This window comes from Protomyctophum parallelum, assembly GCF_964188405.1.
Source record: "Protomyctophum parallelum genome assembly, chromosome: 5".
In the NCBI taxonomy this organism is placed as follows: domain Eukaryota; kingdom Metazoa; phylum Chordata; class Actinopteri; order Myctophiformes; family Myctophidae; genus Protomyctophum; species Protomyctophum parallelum.
The window spans coordinates 21,199,890-21,212,647 of NC_139702.1; the positions used below are offsets into that span (position 1 = coordinate 21,199,890).

The following is a 12,758-nucleotide window of genomic DNA, read 5'->3' on the forward strand; positions in this document are numbered from 1 at the left end:
AAACAGTAACACATGAATGAACACACACACACACACAGTCACACACAGTCACACACACACACACACACACACACACACACACACACACACACACACACACACACACACACACACACACACACACACACACACACACACACTCGCAGTATGAATGTTAGTTGTTAAGACACTCAAGAGTTCAACTTAACACTCAGAGTTTTTACTCACAGATATTACAAATTCTCCTCTGAGCTCTGAACTTTCTTTCCTTTTTCCTGTCAATGTGACCTCTCTCTCTCTCTGCCACAAGGAAAACCATGTGAAAGCAGCAATTTGCAAACTAGCCAACTGTGTTTGGTGTTTTTACTTGGCGCCAAGTTGGCGGTGAAGATTTTCTACATACTCTACAGTATACCAGTAAGACGCCCTAAAGGGTGAGGTTGCAGACCTTCAGTAACCTTGGACACGTCTTGTCGGGGGCCAGCCGCTTTCCCCTCCCCAAAATGGACATGGACGTGGTTAAAATCTCCCGATATGGCTATAAAAGAATCTGGGTGCTGTGTCTGTAGCCTAGCTACGGTTGAGTGTAGCGTCTCACACGCCGCCCCTGCGTCAGCTCTCGGGTGAATGTAAACACAGATAGCAATTACAATTTACAATTTAGGCATTTAGCAGACGCTCTTAATCCAGAGCGACTTACATTTAAGCAAGAACAAAAGCATGGGAATACATCACATAAAAGCATTTATCATGAAACATGCGTAAGCTAAGAAAGTAACAGTGGAATATCTATATAATGAAACTATACATACACTATACATATAATACTATATATACATATAAACTATGCATATTTACTACTATGCTATACATATGTACTATGGCGTGCTATGACTAAATACAATACAATTATAGTGCTGTCTACATAACATAATAACGCAATGACGTGTGATATTTCTCTTGGGACATACCGTAGTAGGGTCTTAACAGTTTCCGTGCTTTGAATGGATTACTCCAGGTTAATGTCGCTGCCATATCGGACATACGCGAGTTTTGTTTTATGTGTTTAATCCGCCGTAATGTAAACAAAAAAAAGAAAATTCTTCTTCGCCGCGGAGAAAGAGAGTAGGCGCATCTGTTGTGATAAAAAAAAACGGAAATCGTCACATGCTGTGGGCTGCTAGGGCTTCTGGGAAATTGAGGCCAATGCAAATGAATGGGGTACAACGCCTCATGGAGACGAGTCTTGTGTGCGTCTTCCGGGTGCACCAAGATGGTGGATGGTACGATTGGATCACAACAAACCGAGGGACCTTTTTTCGCTGGATTTTCGCGGATTAAAAGCCCAAATAATTCAGCGTATGCTCTAAAGGTAATACAACAATCTCGGCAGTGAAGGGGGGTTGATTAAAAGTCCGATAAATCGTTTTCCGCAGTCAAACTGTTAAAGGAGAATTCCATGCTAGAATGCTTTTTATCTTTCTTACCTTTCTTTGTAGTCGTTACGTCCCCACCAAAGAGGTCCAGGTGTTTTTTGTAAAGAAACTCCTTATTGGCTATTTTCCCTCCCTAATGAATTGCATTGCATTGAATGGGAATTGAATGGGGCTATGGGGTGTTATGCTAGTTCGCTTATTTCCATCGAAAGAAGTAGTAAAGTGTGCTCTTTGGGATATTATTTACATTATGAAGAGAGGATATATACAAAGAAATTATAATTTTGAGCGATGGAAATAAGCGAATTAGCACAACACCCCATAGCCCCATTCAATTCAATGCAATTCATTTAGGGCTTATGGTAGGGGAAATAGCCAATAAGGAGCTTTTGCACAAAATAACACCTGGACCTCTTTGGTGGGGACGTAACAATAACAACTACAAAGAAAGGTAAGAAAGCCTTTTAGTATGGAATTCTCCTTTAAGCTAACAGCTAACAGCTCTATATCAGGGGAGCATATGATCTCTTTAACAGTCACATGGCCCGGGTTACACCATGTGTTATTAACGTACAGTATAAGACCCTCACCCACTTCAGTCCTTTGTTTGTGTATGACAGGATGGGTGATTGCCTACCCAAGTACCCAGGGCTGTGTAGTGTATGTTGTGGATTGCAGCTGTCCCATGGGCCATAGGAAGCTGTGGGGATGAAATAGTGTTGACGACATACGGTTCAACTTTTCACATTTGTGGCGACCCTATGGGGGATCTGTCACCTCACAGCTAGAATCCCGCTAGTGACGCTGTGGGAGCTGGGGGTGTTCTCTCCTCCACGTCATCAGCGCCCATACCCTAGGTGGGGTTGGCAAAAGGGCCTTTCTGTGTGGAGTTTGCATGTTCTCCCTGCGTCCCCTAAGGTAGGTACCCTCACAAACTTCATGCAGTAATCCTAGTCTCTACTCTCTATACTGCCTCCCCCTGGTCAGCAGGGGCGCCTGATCCGAGGGAAAGGAACAACCAGTTCCTTTCCACACGCTGTCCTACTGGGGAAACTCCCCCGTGTCAGGTGATAAGAAGCGGCCTGCTAACTCCTTATGCATTGAAGGAAGCATGAGTTCAGTCCAGGGCTCTCCCCAGGTTGAGAGTAGCACCCAGGATTACAGCTTATTGGCACCGGCCCTAACCATCTTCAATCTTCAGCTACATGCCCAAAGCGGTACAAAAAATGGTCTACTGGAGTACTGATGCTCTCACCTGTGACTGGTGCTCCTCACTCTTGGTCACACCATGCACCTGCAGTAGGTTCTTGGCCACGCCTACACAGGGCAGTTCTGTCAGGACTCCAAGATGACAAGCAAGGCCAAACTCTGGAAGGTTATACAACAGCATTGTTTAGTTCCAAAACATGTAGTTAAGACCACTTCAGTCCAGCCCTCATCAAGGCCCCAACATCAAAGTAAGTCAAAACCTTTTCCAAGACAGAAGAACTGAAATAATTTGCAATTAAGCCTTTATTTGAGCCTATATTTTCCATGGCAGAGGGGAATCATAGGTATATCATCTGTATCAGCGCTAGGGCTGATGAAACATGGATAAAAACCTGACCTGACCAACATACAGAGCAAAGGAAACGTCACTGAAAGACAGCAGGGTACTACAAACAAGGGTGCCCACCAACAGTCATATGATATATAACATCATATTACAGCACACATTATATGAAAGCCAGGCTTAAATCAAAAGGAGGATATCATATCAGGAATGTAAACCTACTGTACACTCAGTGAAAAAAATATTAACAGCCACACTCACCTCTGTAGTGGAAGAGACCATTTCCATCTACTAAGACCACCTGTGGAAATTAAGTGTGTAGATGTAGAACAAATAGTATAAATAGGTCATTAGCGCAATTTCTGTACTTCTTTTGTCACAGCCACTGACTTTGCTAGGAACCCTGATGACACTTACTGTATTGCTGTGGAAAATGTAAAGCCAACACAGATAGATTACTTCAGACTCTGTGTCTGACATGGAAGCACAGTGTTGCTATGAATGGACATATTCATTCTATACATTTATTTTCATTCTATGGGATGAAGTAAGGGAGCAAGGGAGGTATCCATGGTCTGGATCTGGATGCTGAACTATAGCGCTCTAGCGCTGCCTATTTTTATGCCCATTTTACAATGTGTTGACAAAAGAGATACCCTGTCTAAAACTAGCATAGAAGAATGACAAAAATGCAAGACAGAAGCTGTCCACTCTACTAGCGCTGTCACGATTCCAATTGAAGTTGACGATTAATTGTCACACAAATAATTGCAATTAACAATTTAATTGTGTTTTTGACGTTGAACATTGGACAATATGAATACAAATTACATTTCTGATTGCCTTTAAGGCTTCGTAATAATAAATTGCACAGGGCAGATATTACAAAGACATTACAGTCCGACTAATAATAATTTTATACATTAATACTGTATACTGGAAATACAGTAGCTGATCTAAGCTTACAAGTTACAACGCATCACAAAGTGTAAGCTTGTTGATCTGCTATCTGTGCTTTTTTTTTTTTTTTTTTTACGATTATGCAAAAAATAAATAATTCTAGTCTACATGTTAAAATGACTTTAAATCCAATTGAGCTGTACTGAAGGGCCCTGGTATTCACGTAGTTAGCAGACCTGAGGCAGAAGAGCGGGCTGGCTCTTCTCTAGACGTTGCAGGGCCTCTAGGAGGTATGGGGTCTCTCTGAAAGCCAAGAAGCCAGCGATGTACGGCGCAGTGAGTGTAACCATCTTAGTGTCCTCATACAGCACCTGGGAAGCGGGGGGTGGGGGCGCAGATTAGAAACAGTGGGTAATTTTTTATATGCACAGTTTAGATATTGACCATGAAAATTGGAAGCGCTCTGTGGCCACAAGACACAAAGTGGAGTAGATTTGATGGACCAACATACGCTGCTATTAGCTGGGTAACGATGGCCTTTTATTCTACAGTAGACTACATAATAATATAATAATAATAATAATAATAATAATAATAATAATAATATTAATAATAATGCATTTTATTTATAAAGGACTTCTCACGAATCTCTGAGTGCTTACAGCCAGGGTTAAAAGCATGGCAAGAAATAAGAATAAAAAGTAAAAACAGCATACCGGTATGCAACAATCAATTTTGTGGGACCCAGCTTGGCTAAACTAAAAGGGTCAACTTAAAACTAAGGTAAGGGAATGCTTTGGTTGTTGCTCCGAAACAGTCGCTGATTAAGAGACTTCTAGTATAACACACAGCAGTAGAAAACATTTCCAGAAAGACAAGATGACTTTATTTGGTCACTGTTCACCTTGTCATCTCTGTCTAATGAGACTTCTGGCATCGCTTCGTTCAAATAGGCTACATACAGTACAGTGTGATTGATACCGTTGGTGTGTCCAAGGCTCCTGACATGCGCTGACACTGTTAATTTGTTTAAATACGTTTAACCGCATTTAACCCCGGATCACTGCACGTGTATAAGTTTTAAAGAATAATGCCCTATTAAAATCTTACTTTTCATGAAAAACTGGAGAGCAAGCCAATAGAATAATGTGGAAAACTAAATATGGACCGAACATTGTGCTGATATCTAGGTTTTGAATTCAACAGCATTGCTAAATAATAGACTATCCTTTACTGTACCATTAGTAAATGTGATGCAAATGGACCTCACTGTCAGAGGTAGAGTAGGACCTAAGAACAAATCACATATTTGGAAATCCTATTCCAAAGTACATTTCATTAAACTTTGTTGTACAGTATATTACCATGGAAATGAATCACGTACCAACAAAATATGCTGACAAAACTCATTAATTATGAAGGACTGCAGAGCCCAGCAGCAACCCATGATAAGGTACACGTAGAGGGAAGGCAGGGGAAATGGATCTGTAAGGCTGCCTGCATTACAAGAACGTTTAATAAAAATCACACTCGTGTGAAGTGAGTGGCGCCCAGACTTTTGGTTTGTTCTCATGTCCGTGAAAAATTAAATAAATGTATTACACAATGTATTTACGAGATGACGTCTTGCATTGTCAATCATTACCCTAAACAAACATTAAAGTCCATAGACTTGGCGGACACAAATTACATCATAATTTATCCTAAACAAACATTAAAGACCATAGACTTGGCTGGCATAAATTTCATTTTATTTTCCCCTTAACGGTTAAGGGGAAAATAAAATGTAATTTATGCCAGCCAAGTCTATGGTTAAGGCTTAACCATAACATTTACAGGAAATCTATAATTAGGCTCTCGACAAACAGACTTGGATGGCCTATGGTGTAATTTCGGAAAGCCATGCATTGGCGGGGCTAGTGCCCCTCACAAATTGACACTCAGGATTACTTTTACTCAAGATTGAACAGGAATTTACTTAGAGCTAATTTAGAGCTTTAGGGCTTCACGTTACGTATGTTTATTTAGATACTTAGGCTAGAACTGAGATTAGGGTTGGTGTTATATGGATTATGGATCAAATATAGTTCTTACCAAATATCTAAATATTGCTATTTTTATTGTGACAATATGCCTATTGGTGATTTCACAAAATATTGGCACACATGTATTGGCATACATAATCATCAGTGATGCCTATTATATATACAGTATGTATATATAACTAATGACTGGGTAAAGTAAAATAACAGCTAGAACAGTTCTGATAGAACAAACGATAATTATATTCATATTATGATATTCAATCAAGTATCTCCCTCTCTCACACACCTGAATTTCTCACACAGGGTCAATAAAGGTAGGTAGGCCCGGGGGCGGCTAGCGTAGTGGTCCGGGCAGGCGGGTACCTACACTGTAGGCTGCAATGCAGCCTGACAGCGTGTCACAGGTTTGAACTCGACACACAATTGGTTGACATGATATTAATTAGCAGTGAGGCTTTAGTAGTGAATGAGTCTCACTCACCTCCAGGTCAGGGTAGCTCAGCACCACAAGCTGGGCACAGGCATTGACATCGTCCCCTTTGATGAAGGACAGGTCCACCCCACCAATTCTTTGTAGACCAGAGAACTCTGGACTCCTCTGCCAATCTTCGGTGTCCTCTTCCACTAGCTGCTTCCTCAACGTGGCCTGCTCACTGCACATACAACAGGAGTGTCGACATAAGTTTGAGCACCACTAATATAGCAACATACGTTTTTCAGAAAACTGTGAATGTTAGACATGTAGAATCGGTCTTAATCGACTTGGTACGCATACTGGTCCAGTGGGCTGTTTTATCCTAAACGTAAAAAACGTAAAGAATATGTATGTATGCTTCGGAAAATGGTCTGAAATAATGTAAAGTATAAAGTATACATGATTTTAGCACTGTGCATCATTACTAGACGTAAATGTACCTATCAATTTGTTCTCGTTTATGCCCAAAATGTCTATCGGTCTATTCATCACAGTAACAGGAAGGGTGGGTACCAAAACATTCTGGCCAAACATTCTGGGGAAAACTAGGCACCTTGGAAGAGTGGGCACTACGTGGGCACCAAAACAGAGTGAGGCACTAGGGAAATGGGCACAAAACACAATAGCAGGTTTTGTACCTATTTGTAGAAATATTGGGCGTTAAATGTAATTACAAAATATTATCATCATAATATATTATATGATGTCCTCATTTGTAAAATAAATAAATAATAAAATCAAATATAAAATTAATATTTATCTTAAACAGTGGTTAATTCTCAGGGTTCCACTGTTCCGGTTACTCATATAACTATAATTTATTTAATTGATTTCTGTTTCTTCTGCTTCTGAAGTACAGTCTGAAAGTTGGCACGGTGAATGTTTACATTAAATAACTATGGAATCATATCTGTCAGGGTGAGCCTGCTGGCACTTAACTCTGCTTATTCAGGACATCACTGCCTTTGACAGTTGTCTATTCAAAGTGCTACAATTTACAATTTAGGCATTTAGCAGACGCTCTTAATCCAGAGCGACTTACATTTAAGCAAGAACAAAAGCATGGGAATACATCACATAAAAGCATTTATCATGAAACATGCGTACGCTAAGAAAGTAACAGTGGAATATCTATATAATGAAACTATACATACACTATACATATAAACTATACATATTTACTACTATGCTATACATATGTACTATGGCGTGCTATGACTATATACAATACAATTATAGTGCTGTCTACATAACATGCTATAAGTCTGTGTCAAATGCTATCTAAGCCAACAGAAATGCTATCTAAGGGGTTAGGGTAAGTGCTATGGGCCATGATGGAGTCTGAAAAGAGGCGACAACTTTCACTACAGCCGCAAGTTGCAATACCCTCCTCCCCACTCATCCAATTTGCTTTTGCGATCTAGGCCAAGCTTGAATTATCCTCTTTCAATATGCCAAGCTTTTGTTTAAACTTTCAGTGCAGGTGATTCTTTTTCCAAGTGAGTTTGGAAATTTCGAAATAGAGCCGTTCAGTGACTTCGACGAGTGCTTCCAAACTCCAACACTTAGAAAAATAATCACCTGCACAGCTAGCCCTGGAACATGACTGCCATGATGATTATCATGACAGTCATGCAGTAACTTTGCCCTGTTTTTTGCGCTCGCTGCATTTACAAGATTTCCGTATATATAAACATTCAGATTTCAAATATAAAGTACTCACAAAGTGTCCCACGGGTGTTAGTTAGTAGCAGCGCCAGCGATTAGAATTGCTGCGTCCCGCGTTGTTTAATAAAAAGCATTTTTGTCCGAGCTCCCCGGCTACTTTTTTCAAACGGGGTTCTTTTGGGAAATCCACAGTTGCACACCGGGAGCGCACTCGCCTATTAGTCTGTATTGGCAGGGCGGTCAGCCTACCTATATCGAACACACCGAGTGCCACCCTCCTCCCGACCGTTAGGGGCGCGTAGTTGAAAGCCAATGGCAAAATAACACCTCGGATAAAAATGCTTTTTATTAAACAACGCGGGATGCAGAAATTATAATCGCTGGCGCTGCTACTAACTAACACCCGTGGGACACTTTGTGAGTACTTTATATTTGAAATGCGAATGTTTATATATTTTAATTCTTTGTAAATGTAGCGTTCGCAAAAACCAGGGTGAAGTTGCGTCACATGAATCATGGCTACTGCACAGCATTTCTTGACAGAAAGTAGCTCATAACATGTCTACGGTGGATTTTTATGAAACAAAAGCTTGACAGCTTGACCTATAGCCCCGCTCAGAAACTTTACTTAGGGTTCCAAGCGGGGCTAGCTTGGCCTAGAGTTGAAATGTTGGTGAGTTTAACGTCGAGCAGATCGTAAAAGCAAATTGGATGAGTGGGGATCGAGTCAATGGAAGATTCATCCCAGGCAGTATAAAAATCTGGAGTTGAAAATTGCGGCTAAGAAACACCGTGACCTCATTAAATCAGACCAGACCGCAGGCGCAAGGTGTCTTGGAAGCAGGCAGGAAGAAGTTGCAATGTGCGGTGGGGTGGACGTGGTCGTGGTGTATGTGTAGTTGTGTACAAGTAGACATAATGCCTACACAAAAACAACTGTCTTCTGACCTTTCCCATTGCTTGACCAACTCTTCGTCGGCTGAAAGAACAGACATGTGATAAATGTGTCAGCGCAGTAGAGAAGATACTGCTGATTTGAAGATGAAATGATGAATACAGCCAGTTAAGGGAACGAAATACTAAATCTCACGTCTCACCAGCTTCCGTGTTTACTAATGTAGCCTTCCTGCGCAGCGTCTAGTGAGCTAATCTAGTGAGCTAATTTAAGACTTCCGGTGGACGATCTCTTCAAAATAAGAGTACCCTCTAGAGTATTGAAAAAAAGTTTAATTTGCACATTAAAACTACAAATTAAGCATTTAAATGATGCTATATGATGCTATAAGACACACATTATGTTTCTGTGTAAGAATAAGTAATTAAATCCTTATAATAATAATAATAAAGTTATCTAAATGGATAAATGCTATTCACTGGAGTGCATGGACTTTATAAAGTGGACACTGGACAAAAGACGGCTCCGCAAGGCAACTATCTGGACATACCCACGCGTTCGGGGAGATGTCCTATACCACACCCCACTCTCCGCTAAGCGGGAGAGGTGTAAAATTCACAGTAGCAGACCTTCTACTGGGGTCAAGGCTGACAAAAAGTACCGTTTCCGGACCCAGAATGGACACTGGACAAAAGACGGCTCCGCGAGGCAACTATCTGGACATACCCACGCGTTCGGGGAGATGTCCTGTACCACACCCCACTCTCCGCTAAGCGGGAGAGGTGTAAAATCCACAGCAGCAGACCTTCTACTGTGGTCAACGCTGAAAAAAGTACCGTTTCCGGACCCAGAATGGACACTGGACAAAGAGGCCTCCGCGAGGCAACTATCTGGACATACCCACACGTTCGGGGAGATGTCCTCTACCACACCACACTCTCCGCTAAGCGGGAGAGGTGTAAAATTCACAGCAGCAGACCTTCTACTGGGGTCAATGCTGACAAAAAGTACCGTTTCCGGACCCAGAATGGACACTGGACAAAGAGGCCTCCGCGAGGCAACTATCTGGACATACCCACACGTTCGGGGAGATGTCCTCTACCACACCACACTCTCCGCTAAGCGGGAGAGGTGTAAAATTCACAGCAGCAGACCTTCTACTGGGGTCAAGGCTGACAAAAAGTACCGTTTCCGGACCCAGAATGGACACTGGACAAAAGACGGCTCCGCGAGGCAACTATCTGGACATACCCACGCGTTCGGGGAGATGTCCTGTACCACACCCCACTCTCCGCTAAGCGGGAGAGGTGTAAAATTCACAGCAGCAGACCTTCTACTGGGGTCAATGCTGACAAAAAGTACCGTTTCCGGACCCAGAATGGACACTGGACAAAGAGGCCTCCGCGAGGCAACTATCTGGACATACCCACACGTTCGGGGAGATGTCCTCTACCACACCACACTCTCCGCTAAGCGGGAGAGGTGTAAAATTCACAGCAGCAGACCTTCTACTGGGGTCAAGGCTGACAAAAAGTACCGTTTCCGGACCCAGAATGGACACTGGACAAAAGACGGCTCCGCGAGGCAACTATCTGGACATACCCACGCGTTCGGGGAGATGTCCTGTACCACACCCCACTCTCCGCTAAGCGGGAGAGGTGTAAAATTCACAGCAGCAGACCTTCTACTGTGGTCAACGCTGAAAAAAGTACCGTTTCCGGACCCAGAATGGACACTGGACAAAGAGGCCTCCGCGAGGCAACTATCTGGACATACCCACGCGTTCGGGGAGATGTCCTCTACCACACCACTCTCTCCGCTAAGCGGGAGAGGTGTAAAATTCACAGCAGCAGACCTTCTACTGGGGTCAATGCTGACAAAAAGTACCGTTTCCGGACCCAGAATGGACACTGGACAAAGAGGCCTCCGCGAGGCAACTATCTGGACATACCCACACGTTCGGGGAGATGTCCTCTACCACACCACACTCTCCGCTAAGCGGGAGAGGTGTAAAATTCACAGCAGCAGACCTTCTACTGGGGTCAAGGCTGACAAAAAGTACCGTTTCCGGACCCAGAATGGACACTGGACAAAAGACGGCTCCGCGAGGCAACTATCTGGACATACCCACGCGTTCGGGGAGATGTCCTGTACCACACCCCACTCTCCGCTAAGCGGGAGAGGTGTAAAATTCACAGCAGCAGACCTTCTACTGGGGTCAATGCTGACAAAAAGTACCGTTTCCGGACCCAGAATGGACACTGGACAAAGAGGCCTCCGCGAGGCAACTATCTGGACATACCCACACGTTCGGGGAGATGTCCTCTACCACACCACACTCTCCGCTAAGCGGGAGAGGTGTAAAATTCACAGCAGCAGACCTTCTACTGGGGTCAAGGCTGACAAAAAGTACCGTTTCCGGACCCAGAATGGACACTGGACAAAAGACGGCTCCGCGAGGCAACTATCTGGACATACCCACGCGTTCGGGGAGATGTCCTGTACCACACCCCACTCTCCGCTAAGCGGGAGAGGTGTAAAATTCACAGCAGCAGACCTTCTACTGTGGTCAACGCTGAAAAAAGTACCGTTTCCGGACCCAGAATGGACACTGGACAAAGAGGCCTCCGCGAGGCAACTATCTGGACATACCCACGCGTTCGGGGAGATGTCCTCTACCACACCACTCTCTCCGCTAAGCGGGAGAGGTGTAAAATTCACAGCAGCAGACCTTCTACTGGGGTCAATGCTGACAAAAAGTACCGTTTCCGGACCCAGAATGGACACTGGACAAAGAGGCCTCCGCGAGGCAACTATCTGGACATACCCACGTGTTCGGGGAGATGTCCTCTACCACACCCCACTCTCCGCTAAGAGAGAGAGGTGTAAAATTCACAGCAGCAGACCTTCTACTGGGGTCAACGCTCAAAAAAGTGCTGTGCCTTGGGGCATTGACATGAAATCACTTTCTCTACGCAAGCTAAGTCAGGTCAAGGAGTTACCTCTAGCTTTGGAATGGGTGTCACTTGTGTGCGTTGATTGCATCTGTCTGTGCATTTATGCATTTGTTTGTCCTGACGAAACTTGATTATTTCTCGACTGTTTATTTTCTCGTATGACACGACATAGAAACTACTTGTGACTACTGTCTTTGTGTGCTGTCGAGCGGATGTTCTTTGCATCAGCTCAAAGGTATAGCCTGCTGTGTCATTCGATTCATTTGTCCAGATATGCCATTTATGATCTTTAAGGATGTACAATGACGCATATGGTGGCCTGTCGAAAAATACACACATACTGGTCAAAGCATACTCATTTTGGTGGTACAGACAGGATAAATTGAACGTTTTTGGAATTTTTGTGCCAGCTCTTAACAGGAGAAGTAAGGTCTGTGGGCTGTTAATTACTTCATATGTTGATAAGCTCTTTTCCTGCTGACATGTTTCACATTGTTCAGATTGAGCAGGTAATATTTGTGCAATAGTGTCTAAGATGCCTTTTTGTGACACGTCAAGTGGCTGCACTATGAATTGTGACATGTTCTTTGTAGATGGTAAGGCCTTGTCACCACATTGAGTACAACTATACAGACTAAGACTTTTCAGGCAAAGCAGGTCATCTCCAAGGAAAGGAGACCGAAGTGTGTATTCTACAAATCTATTTAATATGGTGCATACTTCTGTCCTAGAACATTTCTGAGACACTAATGACACTGATGTGTTGGCTAGATTGAATTTCTCAAGTTTCCGTCTAAATGTTGAGTCCTGCGCTGCTGCTTCTTCAAGCCGTGTGTGACATTTTTTGATAG

The 12,758-nt window shown here is 43.2% G+C and overlaps 1 protein-coding gene across 3 annotated transcripts in view; it reads right to left on the reverse strand.

The window, feature by feature from the left end:
- The window catches only part of LOC310859269 (endonuclease V-like), a 78,204-nt gene extending 69,042 nt beyond the window's left edge, over positions 1 to 9,162 (reverse strand). For all 3 annotated transcript variants that reach the window (XM_083765686.1, XM_083765687.1, XM_083765685.1), the window contains exons 1-5: positions 9,004 to 9,162; positions 6,394 to 6,565; positions 4,104 to 4,238; positions 3,229 to 3,268; positions 2,671 to 2,783 (exon numbers count right to left, since the gene is read on the reverse strand). In XM_083765686.1, coding sequence (XP_083621812.1) covers positions 2,671 to 2,783; positions 3,229 to 3,268; positions 4,104 to 4,238; positions 6,394 to 6,565; positions 9,004 to 9,050 — 507 coding nt within the window. In that variant the 5' untranslated portion in view covers positions 9,051 to 9,162. The remainder of the gene's footprint in view (positions 1 to 2,670; positions 2,784 to 3,228; positions 3,269 to 4,103; positions 4,239 to 6,393; positions 6,566 to 9,003) is intronic.
- Positions 9,163 to 12,758: the final 3,596 nt, after the last annotated feature.